At 41.4% G+C, this 16922-nt stretch overlaps 1 protein-coding gene and 1 long non-coding RNA gene across 3 annotated transcripts in view; one reads left to right on the forward strand and one right to left on the reverse strand.

Annotated features, from left to right (window-relative positions):
* The window catches only part of LOC138736047 (uncharacterized), a 40858-nt gene extending 30441 nt beyond the window's left edge, over positions 1–10417 (reverse strand). The window contains exon 1 of the long non-coding RNA XR_011340069.1: positions 10357–10417. This is a non-coding gene — a long non-coding RNA (uncharacterized lncRNA). The remainder of the gene's footprint in view (positions 1–10356) is intronic.
* Positions 10418–13084: 2667 nt separating this feature from the next.
* The window catches only part of sumf2 (sulfatase modifying factor 2), a 37938-nt gene continuing 34100 nt past the window's right edge, over positions 13085–16922 (forward strand). For both annotated transcript variants that reach the window (XM_069884896.1, XM_069884895.1), the window contains exons 1-2: positions 13085–13340; positions 14607–14763. In XM_069884896.1, the coding sequence (XP_069740997.1) occupies positions 13100–13340; positions 14607–14763 (398 nt within the window). In that variant the 5' untranslated portion in view covers positions 13085–13099. The remainder of the gene's footprint in view (positions 13341–14606; positions 14764–16922) is intronic.

The following is a 16922-nucleotide window of genomic DNA, read 5'->3' on the forward strand; positions in this document are numbered from 1 at the left end:
AATTTCTGGAGGCTTGGTAGTGGAAAGAGCTCATAGAGCTTTAAGAAGAACACCTTTACCTGGTCAACCACCGAGACCGGTAATAATTCGATGTTTGAATTATTTGGACAGAGAAGCAATACTTCGACTAGCAGTGCAAAATGCGAGACAATGACAAACTCCATTATTGATTCAGAATAGCAGAGTTTATTTTAATCCTGACTTCAGTCAAGAGGTCATTCAACATCGACGTCGATTTAATCCAGTTAAAGAAGCTTTGTGGCGTGGCAGTTAAAGAAAAAACAGGTTTCAAGGACTATTAATGCTGTTAGACGGAATTCTTTTATTACTTATAAACCTCGTGAGATTAATGATGAATTTTGTTCATTTTATAAAAAGTTATATATATCTGAAGAAAAACAAGAAACTAGATCGATTGATCTTTTTTTAATCACAGTTGAATTTACCAATATTAGAGGATGCAGATGTACAGGAGTTAGAAGAGCCATTTACTGATTCGGAAATTAAAATGGCTATGATGGAAATGCCGAACGGTAAATCGCCAGGTGATGATGGATTTTCGATTGAATTTTATAAAATTTTTTATGATGATTTCTCTACAGTGTTTGGAGATGTATTATGTCAAGTTGGAAAACATTATGAATTACCTGAGTCTTGTTCTAGTGCTTTAATTACAGTAATTCCAAAAAAAAGATAGAGATACTTTGAAAGTATCTTCATATAGACCAATTTTGTTGTTAAATGTAGATTATAAAATTTTTTCTTTGGCTTGGCTTCGCGGACGAAGATTTATGGAGGGGGTAAAAAGTCCACGTCAGCTGCAGGCTCGTTTGTGGCTGACCAGTCCGATGCGGGACAGGCAGACACGATTGCAGCGGTTGCAAGGGAAAATTGGTTGGTTGGGGTTGGGTGTTGGGTTTTTCCTCCTTTGCCTTTTGTCAGTGAGGTGGGCTCTGCAGTCTTCTTCAAAGGAGGCTGCTGCCCGCCAAACTGTGAGGCGCCAAGATGCACGGTTTGAGGCGTTATCAGCCCACTGGCGGTGGTCAATGTGGCAGGCACCAAGAGATTTCTTTAGGCAGTCCTTGTACCTTTTCTTTGGTGCACCTCTGTCACGGTGGCCAGTGGAGAGCTCGCCATATAATACGATCTTGGGAAGGCGATGGTCCTCCATTCTGGAGACGTGACCCATCCAGCGCAGCTGGATCTTCAGCAGCGTGGACTCGATGCTGTCGACCTCTGCCATCTCGAGTACCTCGACGTTAGGGGTGTGAGCGCTCCAATGGATGTTGAGGATGGAGCGGAGACAACGCTGGTGGAAGCGTTCTAGGAGCCGTAGGTGGTGCCGGTAGAGGACCCATGATTCGGAGCCGAACAGGAGTGTGGGTATGACAACGGCTCTGTATACGCTTATCTTTGTGAGGTTTTTCAGTTGGTTGTTTTTCCAGACTCTTTTGTGTAGTCTTCCAAAGGCGCTATTTGCCTTGGCGAGTCTGTTGTCTATCTCATTGTCGATCCTTGCATCTGATGAAATGGTGCAGCCGAGATAGGTAAACTGGTTGACCGTTTTGAGTTTTGTGTGCCCGATGGAGATGTGGGGGGGCTGGTAGTCATGGTGGGGAGCTGGCTGATGGAGGACCTCAGTTTTCTTCTGGCCTGGAAGTCAGATTATAAAATAATAGCTAAAATATTAGCGAATAGATTGGCTAAATTTTTACCTAAGTTGATTCATATGAATCAAACAGGTTTTATAAAGAATAGATATGCTTCAGATAATATTCTGCGCGTGATTAGTTTGATAAATAGATTTCGACAATCTTCAGATCACCCGATGGTGATATCTTTAGATACAGAAAAAGCATTTGATAAGAGTTGAGTGGAATTTTTGCTTAAAGTTCTGGAGAAATTTAAGTTTGGTCCTTTCTTTATTGGTTGGATTAAGGCTTTATATAGTAAACCGGTAGCTAGAGTATTGATGAATAGTTTGATTTCAGAACCTTTTAAATTGACTCGATCAACTCGTTGTCCTTTATCACCAGCTTTGTTTGCGTTAGTGATTGAACCTTTAGGACAGCTCATAAGACAAAATACACAGATACAAGGCATGAAAGTTTTAGATGAGGAGTATAAAATTAATTTATTTGCTGATGATGTATTGGTGTATTTAACAAACCCAGCTCAGTCACTTTTGCACTTGAAGGAGTGTTTAATACAATATGGATGTCTTTCTGGATATAAAGTTAATTGGGAAAAAAGTGAAATATTACCGGTAAGTGAAGGAGATTATTCAGTTTATAAGAATATTATTAATTTGAAATGGACTGATCAAATTAAATATTTGGGTATAATTTTGAATGTTAATTATCAATCTTTATATAAATTAAATTAAGTTCTGTTAATAAAAAAAATTAAAACTGATTTGATTAAATGGAAAGATTTACCTATTAATTTATTAGGTAGGATAAATACAATTAAGATGAATATTTTTCCGTGTATGCAATATTTGTTTCAATCTATTCCGTATTTACTTGATAATATTTTTTTTCGAGATTTGAATAAAATGGTTAGGGAGTTTTTATGGAGAGGTAAATTTTCAAGAGTAGCTTTGAATAAATTAACTTGGAAATATGAGTTAGGGGGATTACGTTTACCACATTTTCAAAATGATTATGAAGCAGCCCAACTTAAATTTATTAGTTCATTGATGGATTTGGTACGGCCTCCTAGTTGGACCAAAATTGAGATGGCAAATATTTCTGAATTTGAAATACATCAATTTTTGTTTAGATGGAATATAAATTTGTTACAGCAATATAATGTGCCTATATTAAAACATCTAATGAAGTTATGGATAAAGAAAAATAAAATGATAAGCTCTAGAGGTAAATTATCAGCTTTGACTCCGTTGTATAATAATCAACTTATTTCCTTTTCAATACATAATTGAAGTTTATTGCATTGGAGATTTAAAGGTGTGAAAAATTTGGGAGATTGTTTTAAAGAGGGTAAATTTTTATCTTTTAATCAGATGAGGGACAGTTTTGGTATTGATAAGAACTCTTTGTTTCTCTATTATCAAATTTGATCTTTGGTAAAATGTACGTTTGGTAGAGATATGATTTTACCTGAAATGACTAAATTTGAGACTTTTCTTATAAAGTACCAGAGAAGGGTTATATTTCATCTATGTATCAAATATTACAGGATGGTATGGATAAAATGGGTTGGGATAGATCTAAAAGTAAATGGGAAGTGGATACTGGTTTTATTTTTTCCGAGGATAATTGGTTAGATATCTGTTATGATAGTGTAACTAGATTGATAAATGCACATTATGCAATGATTAACTATAATTTTTTACATCAATTATACTTAACACCTGAAAAATTAAAAAAGTATGGTTTTCATGAATCAGATTTGTGTTTTAGATGTGGTAATTCTGTTGGAACTTTTTTTTCATGCTGTTTGGTCATGTATAAATATACAATCTTTTTGGAAGAAAATTCAGTTGTTTTTAGAATACCTGTATAAGATTAAAATACTTTTAGATCCAACAGTATTTTTATTGGGTAGTTTGCAACCTCTGAAAGGTTTGGGATTAGATAAGTTTCAACTTGCTTTTGTATATTTAGCTGTATCTGTAGCGAAAAAATGTATTGCTAGTATGTGGAAAGATACAAATATGATTGATATTAATAGGTGGCATAATGAGATGGAATATTGTTTAATAATGGAAAAAATTACATATGTTTTGTGTGATCATTATAGTTTTTTTATTAATAAGTGGTTGTTATACTGAGAATATTTACATTTCAATTTATATTGATTAGATCTTAATATGTATGTTTAATTTTTCTTTAATATTTTTTCTTTTTTCTTTCTTTATGGCTCTCCTTAGGAGAGTTGGCTGAAGTGGGGGGTTCTTTTTTTTTTCTTTTTTCTCTATATATAAAAAATAACGTTCATGTTTATGGTTAATTGTTGTATATGTTATGTACTATTTGTTTTTTGAACGAATAAATAAAGTTTAAAAAAAAGAATTTAACAAGAAAGGGATTCCTCACCAGTGCCAGTCCATCTCGGCTGATTTCTGGCAAGAATTCTCCTCAGAGGCAGCTGAGATACAAGACAACTTCTTTTGCAACAGCAACTGCTCAAAGAAATTCCAACATGGCAAAGTTCCCTCCCTCACCCTTGTGTTTCCAGTTTTCAAACTTTTGTATAAACATTCAATTTGTTCAATTGATCTCAAATACCCACAAGCTAGCCAAGGCGAAATACCCACAGCTTTTCATTGAAGTAGGTTCTTTTTTGCATCTTCAAGAACAACTACAACTCTTCTCGTCGTTCAAACTCTCATGCAACAAAGTTTCCCATTGACAGCCAATGCACTTGATGTAGTGGAGCAGGTTCTTATGCTTTGAATCCTCCTCTGGACCCTCTCCAATGCCAGCACATCCTTCCTTTGATATGGGATTCAAAACTGCTCTCAGTACTCCAAATGTTTTCAGATCAGTGCCTTTATAAAAACTCAGCATTACATGCTTGCTTTTATATTCTAGTTCTCTCAAAATGAATATTCACGTTGCAATTATCACATTGACCACCAACTCAATCAGCAAATTAACCTATAGGAAATCCTGTGTAAGGACTCCAAATTCCCTTTGGACATCCACATTCTGAATCCTATCCCTATTCCTTTTACCAAAGTACATGACCATATACTTCCCTGTGCCAAATTCCATCTGTCGCTTCTTTGCCCATTTGTCCAAGTCCCTCTGCAGGTTCCCTGCTTTCCACTCCATCTATCTTTGTATATTCCCCGAAGTGGTCATAAGACAGCAATTCTGTCATCTAATTCCTCTAGCTACCTGCTAATTTTTGCAGTATTGTTTGCTCTTTGGATCTGATGGCGCCTGACAGTGGCGTCTCTTTGCGAGCAGCTCTGACAGGAATGATCAAATATTCCCATTCAGAACTACTAAAACCTTGCCTTTTGCTTTCATACTGCCTCAGACTTCCCTGGTCAGCCATAGCTGCCTCATCCTGCCTTTAGCACAATGGTTTTCAAACTTTTTCTCTCCATTCTCATACCACCTTAAGTAATCACAGTCTCATCGGTGCTCTGTGATTAGTAAGGGATCACTTAAGGTGGTATGGAAGTGGGGGAAAAAAAGTTGAGAACCACTGCTCTAGACCCAATTGTTATTGAAATACTTTGCTTGAGAAAGATTGTCATTGACCCATTTCCTTTGGAGTTATGAAACTATGTACACAATGAGTCAATTAGGGACGATTAAAACAGTGGTTTTCAAACCTTTTCTTTCCACTCCCATACCCACTTTACGTAATCCTTTAATAATCACAGAGCATCTATGGCATAGGGATTACATAAGGTGGGTATGGGAGTGGAAAGAAAAAGTTTGAAAACCATTGCTTTAGAATGTCCCATCTTTGGGATGAAGTAATCCTTCATCTTTCAAATTATTCCCAAAAACTCTTCTCGTTGTTTTACTGTCTTCCCTGTTGGGAACATCTTCCAATCAACTTTGGCCAGTTCCTGTTTCGTCCCTTTTACTCAGCTGTAATACCAATACATCTACTTTTAGCTTCAACTTCTCAAACTATAAAGTGAATTCTATCATACCGTAATCACTGCATTCCAAGTGTTCCTTTGCTTTAAGCTCACTAATCAAAAATCCTGTTCATTGCACAACACCAAGTCCAGAATTGTCTTTTCCCTTTTTCAACTTGATCACAAGCTGCTCCAAAAAGCAATCACATTTGCATTTCACAAATTTCTTCTCTGGAGATCCAGCACCAATGATATCTTCCCGTCTACCATGACCACTGCAACAGCAGCTTTCTTACATGCCTTCTCTAAGCCCATAGGACCCCAAAACCCAGCAGCAATAGAAATTCACCAAGACAAATGATTACTTCAGCAAAAGTTACTTTTAATTTTCTCTAAACATAAAAATAAGATCAAACTTTAACTTACTACTATTAACAATCTAACTTAACCCCCTTCTAATTCTAAGCGCACGTCTGTGTAATGTGTGCATAAGTTCAGAAAAATTCTTTGATTCACAGTCCAATCTCACTTCTCACTCCTCCAAGTTCACCAGTATCAGGCAATTCTTATACTGTGCACAGAATTTAACATTTATGAAGTTCACCACGCTTTGGTGCTTGAAAGGTAAATGGTTACCACTCAAGAAGGTGCTTGTTGGTTTTCAGAAAGAGATTTGTTGCTCGTTAGATACAAACTGATTCCTTCCGAACAGCCACTTCAGTGTCTTGCCGAAGAAACTTGCCCTATCAGGGTTTTCCAGATGATAACCTCTTTCTTTCAGGTCACCTTATTCCAAGTTAAACATAATAAAGCCACCCATCTCCTCTTGTATGGACCACAAGGGCTTTGACCAGACTGAACTAAGAACTCACAACCCATCTTCAAAATGTTTTTTTTTCCACAAGTTTGCCAGCTTGTCCTGTTCCAGTCCCAGCTGCTGCTGCTGAACTATAGAACTGAATTCCCTCTCTCTCTCACTCAGAGAAAACCACATGACCCTCTTAGAACAGCAAACTGCATTACACTGACTGTGGCACCGGACCCAATCTTCTGCGTTCGTTCATCTGCTTTCCAAAACAATAATCCATTACTCCACAGCATGACCAAGTAACACCTACTTGTGAAGTCTCCATAGGCATTCTTCAAAGTTTTTGCAAAGCCAGAGCCTGAACTGTCTGGCTTGAGAAGAGCTCTGGCATTTTAAATGAGATCTGTGTTGTGAAGTATTTGTTTGCAACCTACACTAAAAAACTACCACAATTTATCTCCTTTAAAACATATCTACATATGATATAACATAATTTGTCACACTCTCAACTCCTATCCTGGCTGGTAGATATATATCACTCACATCAGGGTCTTTTTATCCTTGTGGTTACTCAATTCTACCCATAAGGATTCTACGTTGTCTGATCCCATGTCCCTTTTTGCTGAGGATTTGATTTCATTTTCATCCAACAGAGCCACCCTACCTCTTCTAACCACTAGTCCATCTTTCCAATACGATGTGCATCCTTGAATGTTTGCCTCTCAATTGTGATCTGCTATCAGCCACCAGTCTATGAAGCCCACAATGTCATACCTACCAATTTATTATGGCACTTTAAGCTCATCAGCTTTGTTTCTGTGTATATTTAAACACTGCACCTTTCATCCTGGATTTACTACCCTTCTTCTCACTTTTGTCTCTGCGAGTTTAAATTCTTATCCTTTTCTAAAGTTTCTTTGACTTCAGTAACATGTTCAATGCTCTCCTTCACTTTACATTTACCCATACTTTTCCAATTGGTTGAACCCACCTCCCTACTATCTAATTCAAAGCCCTTTCGACTGCAATTCACCAGGACCTGAGTCCCACCACTGTTCAGGTAGAACCCATCCCATCATAGCAGCTCCCTTCTACCCAAATATTGGTGCCGATGACAGACTTCTATACCTGGTCCATTAACAAGGAGAATAGCAGAACAAAATTCAGTATTCACGCCAGCTCTGTTCCCCATTTAGAAACATAGAAGATAGGAGCAGGAGTAGGTCATTCGACACTTCGAGCCTGCTCCGCCATTCAACGAGATCATGGCTGATCTTAAGGTTCAGTACCCCGTCCCCGCCTTCTCTCCGTAACCTTTAATACCCTTATACTGAAGAAATATATCTAATTCTCTCTTAAATATATTTAATGAACCTGCCTCTACTGCCCTCTGTGGCAATGAATTCCACAGATTCACCACCCTCTGGGTAAAGAAATTCCTCCTCATCTCGGTCCTAAATGGTTTGCCTATTATCCTCAAACCATGGCCCGGGTTCTGGATTTTCCCATCATTGGAAACATCCCATCTGCATCCATTCTGTCCAGTCCTGCCAGAATTTTATATGTCTCTATGAGATCCCCTCTCAATCTTCTAAACTCCAGCGAGTACAATCCCAATTTACGCAATCTTTCCTCATAAGTCATTCCTGCCATTCCAGGTATCAGCCTGGTGAATCGCCTCTGCACTCCCTCCATTGCAAGAACATCCTTCCTTAGATAAGGTGACCAAAACTGCACACAATACTCCAGGTGTGGTCTCACCAAGGCCCTGTACAGCTGCAGTAAAGTATCCTTGTTCCTATACTCAAACCCTCTTGATATGAAGGCCAACATACCATTTGCCTTTTTAACTGCCTGCTGTACCTGCATGCTCGCCTTCAGAGACTGGTGTTCAAGTACCCCTAGGTCTCTCTGCACTTCCCCATCTCTTAATCTATTGCCATTCAAATAGTAATCTGCCCTCCGGTTTGTATTACCAAAGTGGATAACCTCACAATTATCCACATTGTAGTGCATTTGCCATGTATCTGCCCAGTCCCTCAATTTATCCAAATCACACTGGAGCTTCCTGACCCCCTCTTCCGTGCACACAACCCCTCCTAGCTTAGTGTCATCTGCAAATTTGGAGATATTACATCCAATCCCCTCATCCAGATCATTAATGTAAATTGTGAACAGCTGGGGTCCCAGTACAGATCCCTGTGGCACCCCACTGGTCACCGCCTGCCACTCAGAAAATGAGCCATTTATCCCAACTCTCTGTCTTCTACCTGCCAGCCAGTTCTCAATCCACATCAATACTTTTCCCCCAATCCCATGAGCCTTGATTTTGGAAGCCAGTCGTTTATGCGGGACCTTATCAAAGGCCTTTTGGAAGTCCAGGTACACCACATCCACTGGCTCTCCCCCATCTATTTTACCTGTCACCATCTCAAAGAATTCCAATAGATTTGTCAAGCATGATTTACCTTTTGTAAATCCATGTTGACTCCATCCGATCCCTTCTCTGCTAGTCATATGCTCCGCTATTACATCCTTAATAATGGATTCCATCATTTTGCCCACTATTGATGTAAGGCTCACCAGCCGATAATTCCCCGCTTTTTCTCTACCCCCCTTTTTAAATAGTGGGGTAACATTAGCTACCCTCCAATCCATGGGTACTGATCCTGAGTCTATCGAGTTCTGGAAAATAATTCTTAAAGCATCTGCTATCTGAATGGCCACTTCCTTAAGTACCCTAGGATGTAGATTATCAGGCCCTTGGGATTTATCTGCCTTCAATCCCATCAATTTCCCCAAGACCATGTCCTTGGAGATACTGATTTCTTTCAGTTCCTCCCTTGCATTAGTCTCTATGTTTCCCAACATCCTTGGGAGGTTATTTATATCCTCTCTTGTAAAAACAGAACTAAAGTAAGAATTTAATTGGTCTGCCATTTCCTTATTCCCCATTATATATTTCCCTGATTCCGACTGCAAGGGACCTACTCTGGATTTCACCAATCTTTTCCTCTTGACATATTTATAAAAGCTTTTGCAGTCGGTTTTTATATTTGCTGCAAGCTTACTTTCGTAATTTATTTTTGCTCTCTTGATTAATCCCTTTGTCCTCCTTTGGTGCATCTTGAACTGCTCCCAGTCTTCGGTTGTGGTACTTTTTTTGGCCAATTGATATGCTCTCTCTTCGGACCTAATGCTGTCTCTAATTTCCCTTGTTATCCACGGTTGAGTCACCTTTTTTGGTTTATTTTTATGCCAAACTGGTATAAACGATTTTTGCAATTTCTCCATTAGATCTGTGAATGCTTTCCATTGTCTATCCACAGTCAACTCCCCCATAAACACCACCCAATCAATCTTACTCAACTCCCGTCTCATACCATCATAATTCCCTTTACTTAAATTCAGGACCTTAGTCTAGGTTTTAATTTCATCACTCTCCATGTCAAGTGAGAATTCGATCATATTGTGATCACTCCTACCCAAAGGGCCTCGTACAACAAGATTGTTGATTAGCCCCTTATCATTGCATAATACCCAATCTAAAATGGCCTGCTCCCGAGTTGGTTCCTCGACATATTGGTCTAGATAACCGTCCCATAAACATTCAAGGAATTCCTCCTCCTCAGTATTTTTACCAATTTGACTAGTCCAATCTATATGCAAATTAAAGTCTCCCATGATGACAGCTGTTCCCTTATTGCACGCTTTTCTAATTTCTCTTTTAATGCCTCTCTTGCTGTGGTCACCCTGTAAACCTTGCATTTATAAACATGAAGACGCATTTAATAAAGCAAAATTATAACTGCTGGTTTTTGGAACCATAAACAGAACCCACTAGAAACAATGGTTGAAGGAAGAAATACCCCACTCCATCAATGAATCCACTGTAACAAAAACAAATGAATGAACTAGAAAAAAACACTAGTGTCCCATGTAATATTGTGACCTACCATCTGACACATCTCCTCACCTGTCAAGAAGTTGCAACAGTGACTGCAATTCCTGAGAAGAGTGAAGCAGGCAAGGCTATCTGCCATCATTGTGTTTATCGAGAGTATCCTGGCCAGCTGCTTCACAGTGTGGTATAGTTGCTGCAAATAAATGGATTGGAGGTCAATCTACAGGGCCATAAGAGTGGCAGAGAGAATCACTGGAGTTTCCATCCCCCCTCTCCACCATCAACATGATCTACTGGGATCGTTGTTTTAAGAGGGTGCACAAAATCCCTTCCACCCTGCTCACAGCATCTTTCAGCAGCTCCTGTCAGGGAAGAGATACAAAAGTATCAGAGAAACAATATTTATTTATTTGTTTAGATGAAATACTTGTCCTTCATGAGTACAGGTTGTACCTCTCTTTTCAACACTCTATGGTCTGGCAGCTCCCATGGTCCAGTAGATTTAAATCTGCCGCCATTAGTACAAACTCCTTACAGACAGCACAGGACACGAAAGTCCCAATTGTTGGCGATCTAAAGGCATTGCGCTAACTTCTGTGCTAACCGGTCTGCCCCACAGTAAACTTTGTTTTAAACTTTGTTCCACCTTTGATATGTTTACATAGGGGATTCCCTCAGTGGTCAATTTCTGTTTTCTGGCATTTTCTGTGGCCAGGTTCCAATGTCGCCGGATTAAAGACAACCTGCATTGTTTGTCTGGCATGTTTTGCCTCAAGGACCAGAGAACGCTGTTTCGTTGGGTTCTACTTGTGTAATCAGATGACAATAAATGAAGTAAAGCAGAATATCCTGAAGTATCTTGGTTGAAGTATAAGAATATCCTGGTTGAAGTATAAGCACAATAAACCTGACTATTAATTCACAGGCTCTCCACAGGTCACCAGGAATAACTCACTGCATGGAAGTGATGTATTTCATCACTGTTCCTGAAACTTTCTCTCAGCTCACAAACTCCAGATGGCCCACCTCACTTCTTCCCCCTTTGCCTTCCCCCAGCTCTGCCTCTCTCTTTTCCATGTTTCCTTTCCCACAGACGTAATCAATTCTCACCTCTCCCCTTATCATATTCAATTAACACCTTTTGTGGATCTGGACCCCTCCCCTAACTAGCACTGACCGCTTCTAATCTGAGAATACCTGCTTTTTGTTCATTCTACTTATTCCTTGAAGAAGAGCTCAGGCCCGAAACATCAGCAATATATCTTTGTCTTCTATAGATGCTGAAAAGACCGGCTGACCTCCTCCAGCATCTACAGACGGTCGTGTTTCACTGCCTTCCGCACCAGCTCATCGGCAGACAAGCATTTCAGAATCAGGGCATCAGACACAACACTCACCTCCAGTCTGGATGTTACCGCAAACTATTACAAGTCACACACAAGCAGGCTATTCGGCCCAACCAGCATCCGCACTCTAATATCTGTTTTCCACATTTCCTTCAAAGAACAGTTGTTTATTTTACAGTTGCTTCAATGACCTCAACCCCTTCAGTGAATGTCCTCCCTGTGACACGATCAATGACCACTCGCAGACACAAAGCAAAAAGTCAAAGAATTTATTGATCAGAAGACCCAGACGTGCTGCTGGCTCATGTCCAAGGCAGGTATGAGGGATGAGACTTGAGCCCCCTTTCACACTTGCATCCCAGTAAATTGGCCTTTCAGTGTCCTGGGATAGGAATGGGGGTTTGGCCTTTCACAGTAGGCCACTCCTAACTGAGACACTGGATGCTGAACACTTTCACATTTGCAAGGGTTTATCCCCAGCGTTTGTCTGTTCTACCTTTAATAGGAAGTGCCTGCAATGCAATTGCCCATTCCCTGATCTCAACGCCAGCGTCTGCAGACACCGTGGATTGTACTAGGGGCTGAAGCCGGAAATCCCCAGCATGAGATACCAGCGTTGAGATTTTGCTTTCATACTTGCCACTTTAAAGGCCGATTGGCATTTGATTCCTGGAATCACTGGCAAGTGTGAAAGGGGCTTAGGGTTCTCGCCCTTTTATAGGGGATCCAGCGGGGAGGGGGCTACAGGTACAGAAGGCAGGTGAGCCCAGCAAGGATATACTCGGACATGCTCACAGTGCCATGTGTTAAGGTTCCCCCCCCCCCCAAGTTGTCATCCCCCTTCCCATCACCATGCCCCTCCTCTCCCTTCACCCTCCCCTCCCCATCCCCACTTCCCTATCACCTCCCCCATCCCCTTCCCCTCTCCCCCATCCTCTTCTCCTTCCCCTCTCCCCCATCCTCTTCTCCTTCCCCATCCCCTCCCCTATCCCCCCTCCCCTATCCCCCCTCCCCTATCCCCCCTCCCCTATCCCCCCTCCCCTATCCCCCCTCCCCTATCCCCCCTCCCCTATCCCCTCCCCTATCCCCTTCCCCTCCCATCCCCTCTCCCTCCCCATCCCCCATCCCCTCCCCCCCTCATCCCCACCCCCACCCCCTTTTCCCCCATCCTCATCCCCATCCCCTTTTCCCCCTTCCCTCCCCTCCCCCTTTTCCCCCTTCCCTCCCCTCCCCCTCTTCCCTCCCATCCCCTCTCCCTCCCCATCCCCCATCCCCTCCAGCTTCCCCTCTCCCCCTCATACCCATCCCCATCCCCTTTTCCCCACCCCCTTTTCCCCTCATCCCCATTCCCTTTCCTCCCTTCCCCATCCCCCTTTCCCACAGACATTCTCGCCTCTCTCCTTTTGTGGGTCTGATTTCTGGGCTCCCTCTGCTTGTTCTGTGAAGATGGTGTAATATGGCCTTGTTTTATGAGGAAGGGCTCAGGCCCGAAGCATCTCCCACGGGCATTCAGACCTCGGCGCATTTTTACCATCTCCCGTTTAACCGGCCCGTCAATCTACCGGCCTCGTCCCGCCTCCCTCTTCCCTCGCCGGCCAATCGGAGGCTGTAACGTCTGTGTGCGTAGCCGGTTGAGGGGGGCCATGGGTCGTTTCTTCGTGGCCCTGTCGCTCCTTCTGGCCCCGCTGACGGGGGCGGCCAAGGCCGCAGGTGTGTGACCTGCTGGGGTCGGTCTCGTGGCAACGGTGGATTGGGGGGGGGGGTGGGTGGTAGGAGGAGGAGGAGGAGGAGGAGGAGGGAGCATGTTGGCCAGGCTGGGGGAGGATAAGGGGGGTGGGACATGTTGGCCAGGCTGGGGGTGAGAGGGAGGGAGGGAGGGGATGAAGTTGGTTTGGGGCAGGCCCGACAGAAGGATGGCAATGAAGGTGTGCAGGGTTGGGTGGGGAATGACCACCCCCACCCCCAATACCAGGTGATCCAACAGGGCCGTGTTTACTAAATGGTTTGTAGAGAGAATAGGTAAATTGTGTTTCACCTTCATCAACACCAGGAAAGTTCAGTCCATTTTCATCTGAGTGCAGAAGCAGGATACTTTGAGAAGAGAGTGCAAAGGAGATTCACCGGGACGTTGCATGGATTGGAGGATCAGGGACTGGATTAATTGGGCCGAAGAGAGACAGGATTGAAGTCTGTAAGATTGTGCAAGGGGAATATAGTCAGGATCTTTTTTCCCCCCATTAGAGGGAAAAGGGCATTGATTAAGCATGAGAAGCAGTTTTAAAGAAAATTTGAGAACAGGAAGTGGTTGGCATTAGAAGGGGTGGTGGAATTGAGCACAATCCATTTAAATAGAAAAGCTGGAGAATAAGATGAGTGTGGGGCTGAAGGGTCTTTTCAATGCTCTAAACGACCAACAAAGGGAATGACTGTGAAATGGGTGACTGGTTAAGTAACCGTCAAAATTTGTTGCTAATGGTAAGGATGTGAGTCAAATAAAAAGAGAAACACTGAGGAAAAAAATGACAGGCAAAAATAGCCAGTTCTGATCCAGAGTTTCCTATATTAAATTCCAAATATTAATAATGATTCTTATAAAGGCTGCAATATGTTGGGACAGAATGGATCTCATTGTAACAGTGCAGGAACCCACAGATGGGAAAATTTGGGGTGGCATGGTTGGCATAGCGGTTAGCACAAAGCCTTTACAGCAAGTTTGTACGGACTCTTCATGTCTGCGTGGGTTTCTTTGGGGGCTCCAGTTTCTTCCCACTATTCACTCTGTACTGGGTGTGTAGGTTAATTGGGTGGCACGGACTTGTGGGCCAAAATGGCCTGTTACCATGCTGTATGTCTAAATTTACTAAGTTGGGTGTAGGTTTGAGAATTAAAGTGGCAAGAAACAGGATATTCTTGGTCACCCCTTTGGACTGAGCAGTCATTATATTTTCTTTCTCCTTCTTTTGTGATGATCTGTAGGCGGAGATTCTGTGGGAAAGATTGTGAGTTTGCCCGGTGGAAAGTTTTACATGGGCACAAATGAGGCTGATGCCAGAGATGGGGAAAATCCCATCAAAGAAGTGACAGTCAAACCATTCGCCGTACACCAGCATCCAGTCACCAATGCAGAATTCAGGTTAGAGAAATACATAGAGTTTCAGATTACCTTGAGGAAGGGCGCAGCCCTGAAATATTGGTTATGATTGCTTTCTATGGACCTGCTGATATTCTCCAGCACTTCTGTGTATAAGCTTCACGTTCTTTGCTTCAGTAATTTGTAGAGGAGTAATTCCGTGGAAATCCTTTACCATCTCAAAATCACATTATTTGGTCAATTACAGAGGTCAGAGTTGATCAGATTCAATCTTTGTCTATGTTTATGTTCTATTATTACCATCCAAGAGTGGGTGAACAACATTGCTGAAACAATTCACCAAGGCCATGTAATCATTGAAATTTTATGTCACGTTAAGGTGAAATCTTGCCTGCTGGCGATAAAGACCATTTAAGGATCTCCCTCTATCCCAGAATTTCAGTTACAGCTCTTCAAGTGATTATATCGATTGCTTTTTCAATGGACATTTTTACATTGAAACTTTGGAATTATTCCAAAAAAAATTAGCATACTTATCTTTGGAGTGTCCTGATGTCGTCGTTTACACAGGAGCACTTTTACACAGCCTTCTTGTGTTGCGGAGTTTGTTGGAGGGGGAAACGTCGTATTCATTAGGCCTGTTTCTTACAGAATGGCTGTGGTCAATTTACGCTGCAGCCGTTCCGTAAAAATGTGTAGGGGTATGAGTGGAAAAATTAAAGGATGGAATTTGCATTAAAAATTCCACCCAGCTTTTTAACACTGCCACTGGAGCAGAAATTTTTCTGAAATTTTCTGCTATTCAGTGGCTGGGTAAAAGTGCTTAATATGTTGCTGGTTTTCACCATGCCTTGTTTAGGTCATGAGTTTTGATTTCCATAGCTCTTTAGGTGAACAGGATGTCACAACGATACAGCTAGTCAGTCCACTGTCTCTCGTTGCAAGTGATTTGGTTTGATTCTGATTTTGGGTACTGTCTCATTGGAGTTTGCATGTTCTGCTTGTGATTATGGGATTCTCTCCCAAGTGCTCTGATTTTTGTTCTCCCACACTTCAAAGGCATGCATGTCAATAAGTTACCGTCAATATTTATGTATAATGCGTTTCGTGTATAATGTGACACCCCCCTCCCATTTTTGAGGGGAAAAAGGGAGAAAAATGTTACCCCCGTGTATAATAATTCCCTTCACCCGCCCGAGTCGCACTGCCGTCTCTCCCCCTTTCCTGCCCAAGTCATGCTGGCGTCTCTCTTCCACGCCCCCCCGCCTGCCTGATTCGCGCTGCCGTCAATGTCGGCAGCTGCTGATAATCTTACTTATCATTAAACCTGGCAGAAAAAATTGTTTAAAAAAAAAATAACCTCGTGTATAATGCGACGCCCCCCCCACCATCACTTTGAAAAATTTTGTACCAAAATTTTTCACATTATACAATAATATTTACGGTAATAGGCCGCTGTAATTTCCCCTCATTTGTTAGTGTTAGAAGATGAGAATTGTTTTAAAAAATATAGGATTAATATAAATGAGTGATGATGCCAGTTCAATAGGCCAGAGAAAAGTTTCCATGACATTATAATACTTTTCTAACTCCTCTACTAAAAATATATTTCCTTTTTGTCTGCTGTAAAGGGAAATAATTGCTGGTATTTCAAGTTTATTATTTTCAGACTGTACATATAAAATCAGACAAAACAGCATTTTTCCAGACCACGATACAGAGCACATAAAGATATAAAATAAATATTTTTTGAATAATTTATTCAGTTACAGTATACTATTCATCAATCTCACAGCCTGTGGGAAGAAACTGTTTCCCAGCCTGTCAGTCCTGATTTTAATTCTCCAATACCTCCTTCCTGATGGCAATCGGTCAAAAATACTGTGTGAATGATATTCATTTATTCAACCATTTTTCAGCCTTTCAATTTGATAAGCCTTAATTAAATCTCCTTTCAGCCTTTGATCTTGTAAATAAATAATGTGAAAGTAGACCATCTCTGTTCAAAATTGGGTGGTTTCTCCCAACAACAGTTAGTATCCACTCTTTCACCTCCTTTGTAACTCTAAGCTTTACCAGATTTCTAGCTCCTTTATTAAACCATAATCTTCCCTCCAATATTTTTCATATATGCATGTGCGAAAATTCTTTTTAGAAGAAAATATACCTGAATTCTTTTGCTTCACTTTGCTTTTGAGTTC

Source organism: Narcine bancroftii, chromosome 6 (assembly GCF_036971445.1).
Source record: "Narcine bancroftii isolate sNarBan1 chromosome 6, sNarBan1.hap1, whole genome shotgun sequence".
Taxonomy (NCBI): Eukaryota; Metazoa; Chordata; class Chondrichthyes; order Torpediniformes; family Narcinidae; genus Narcine; species Narcine bancroftii.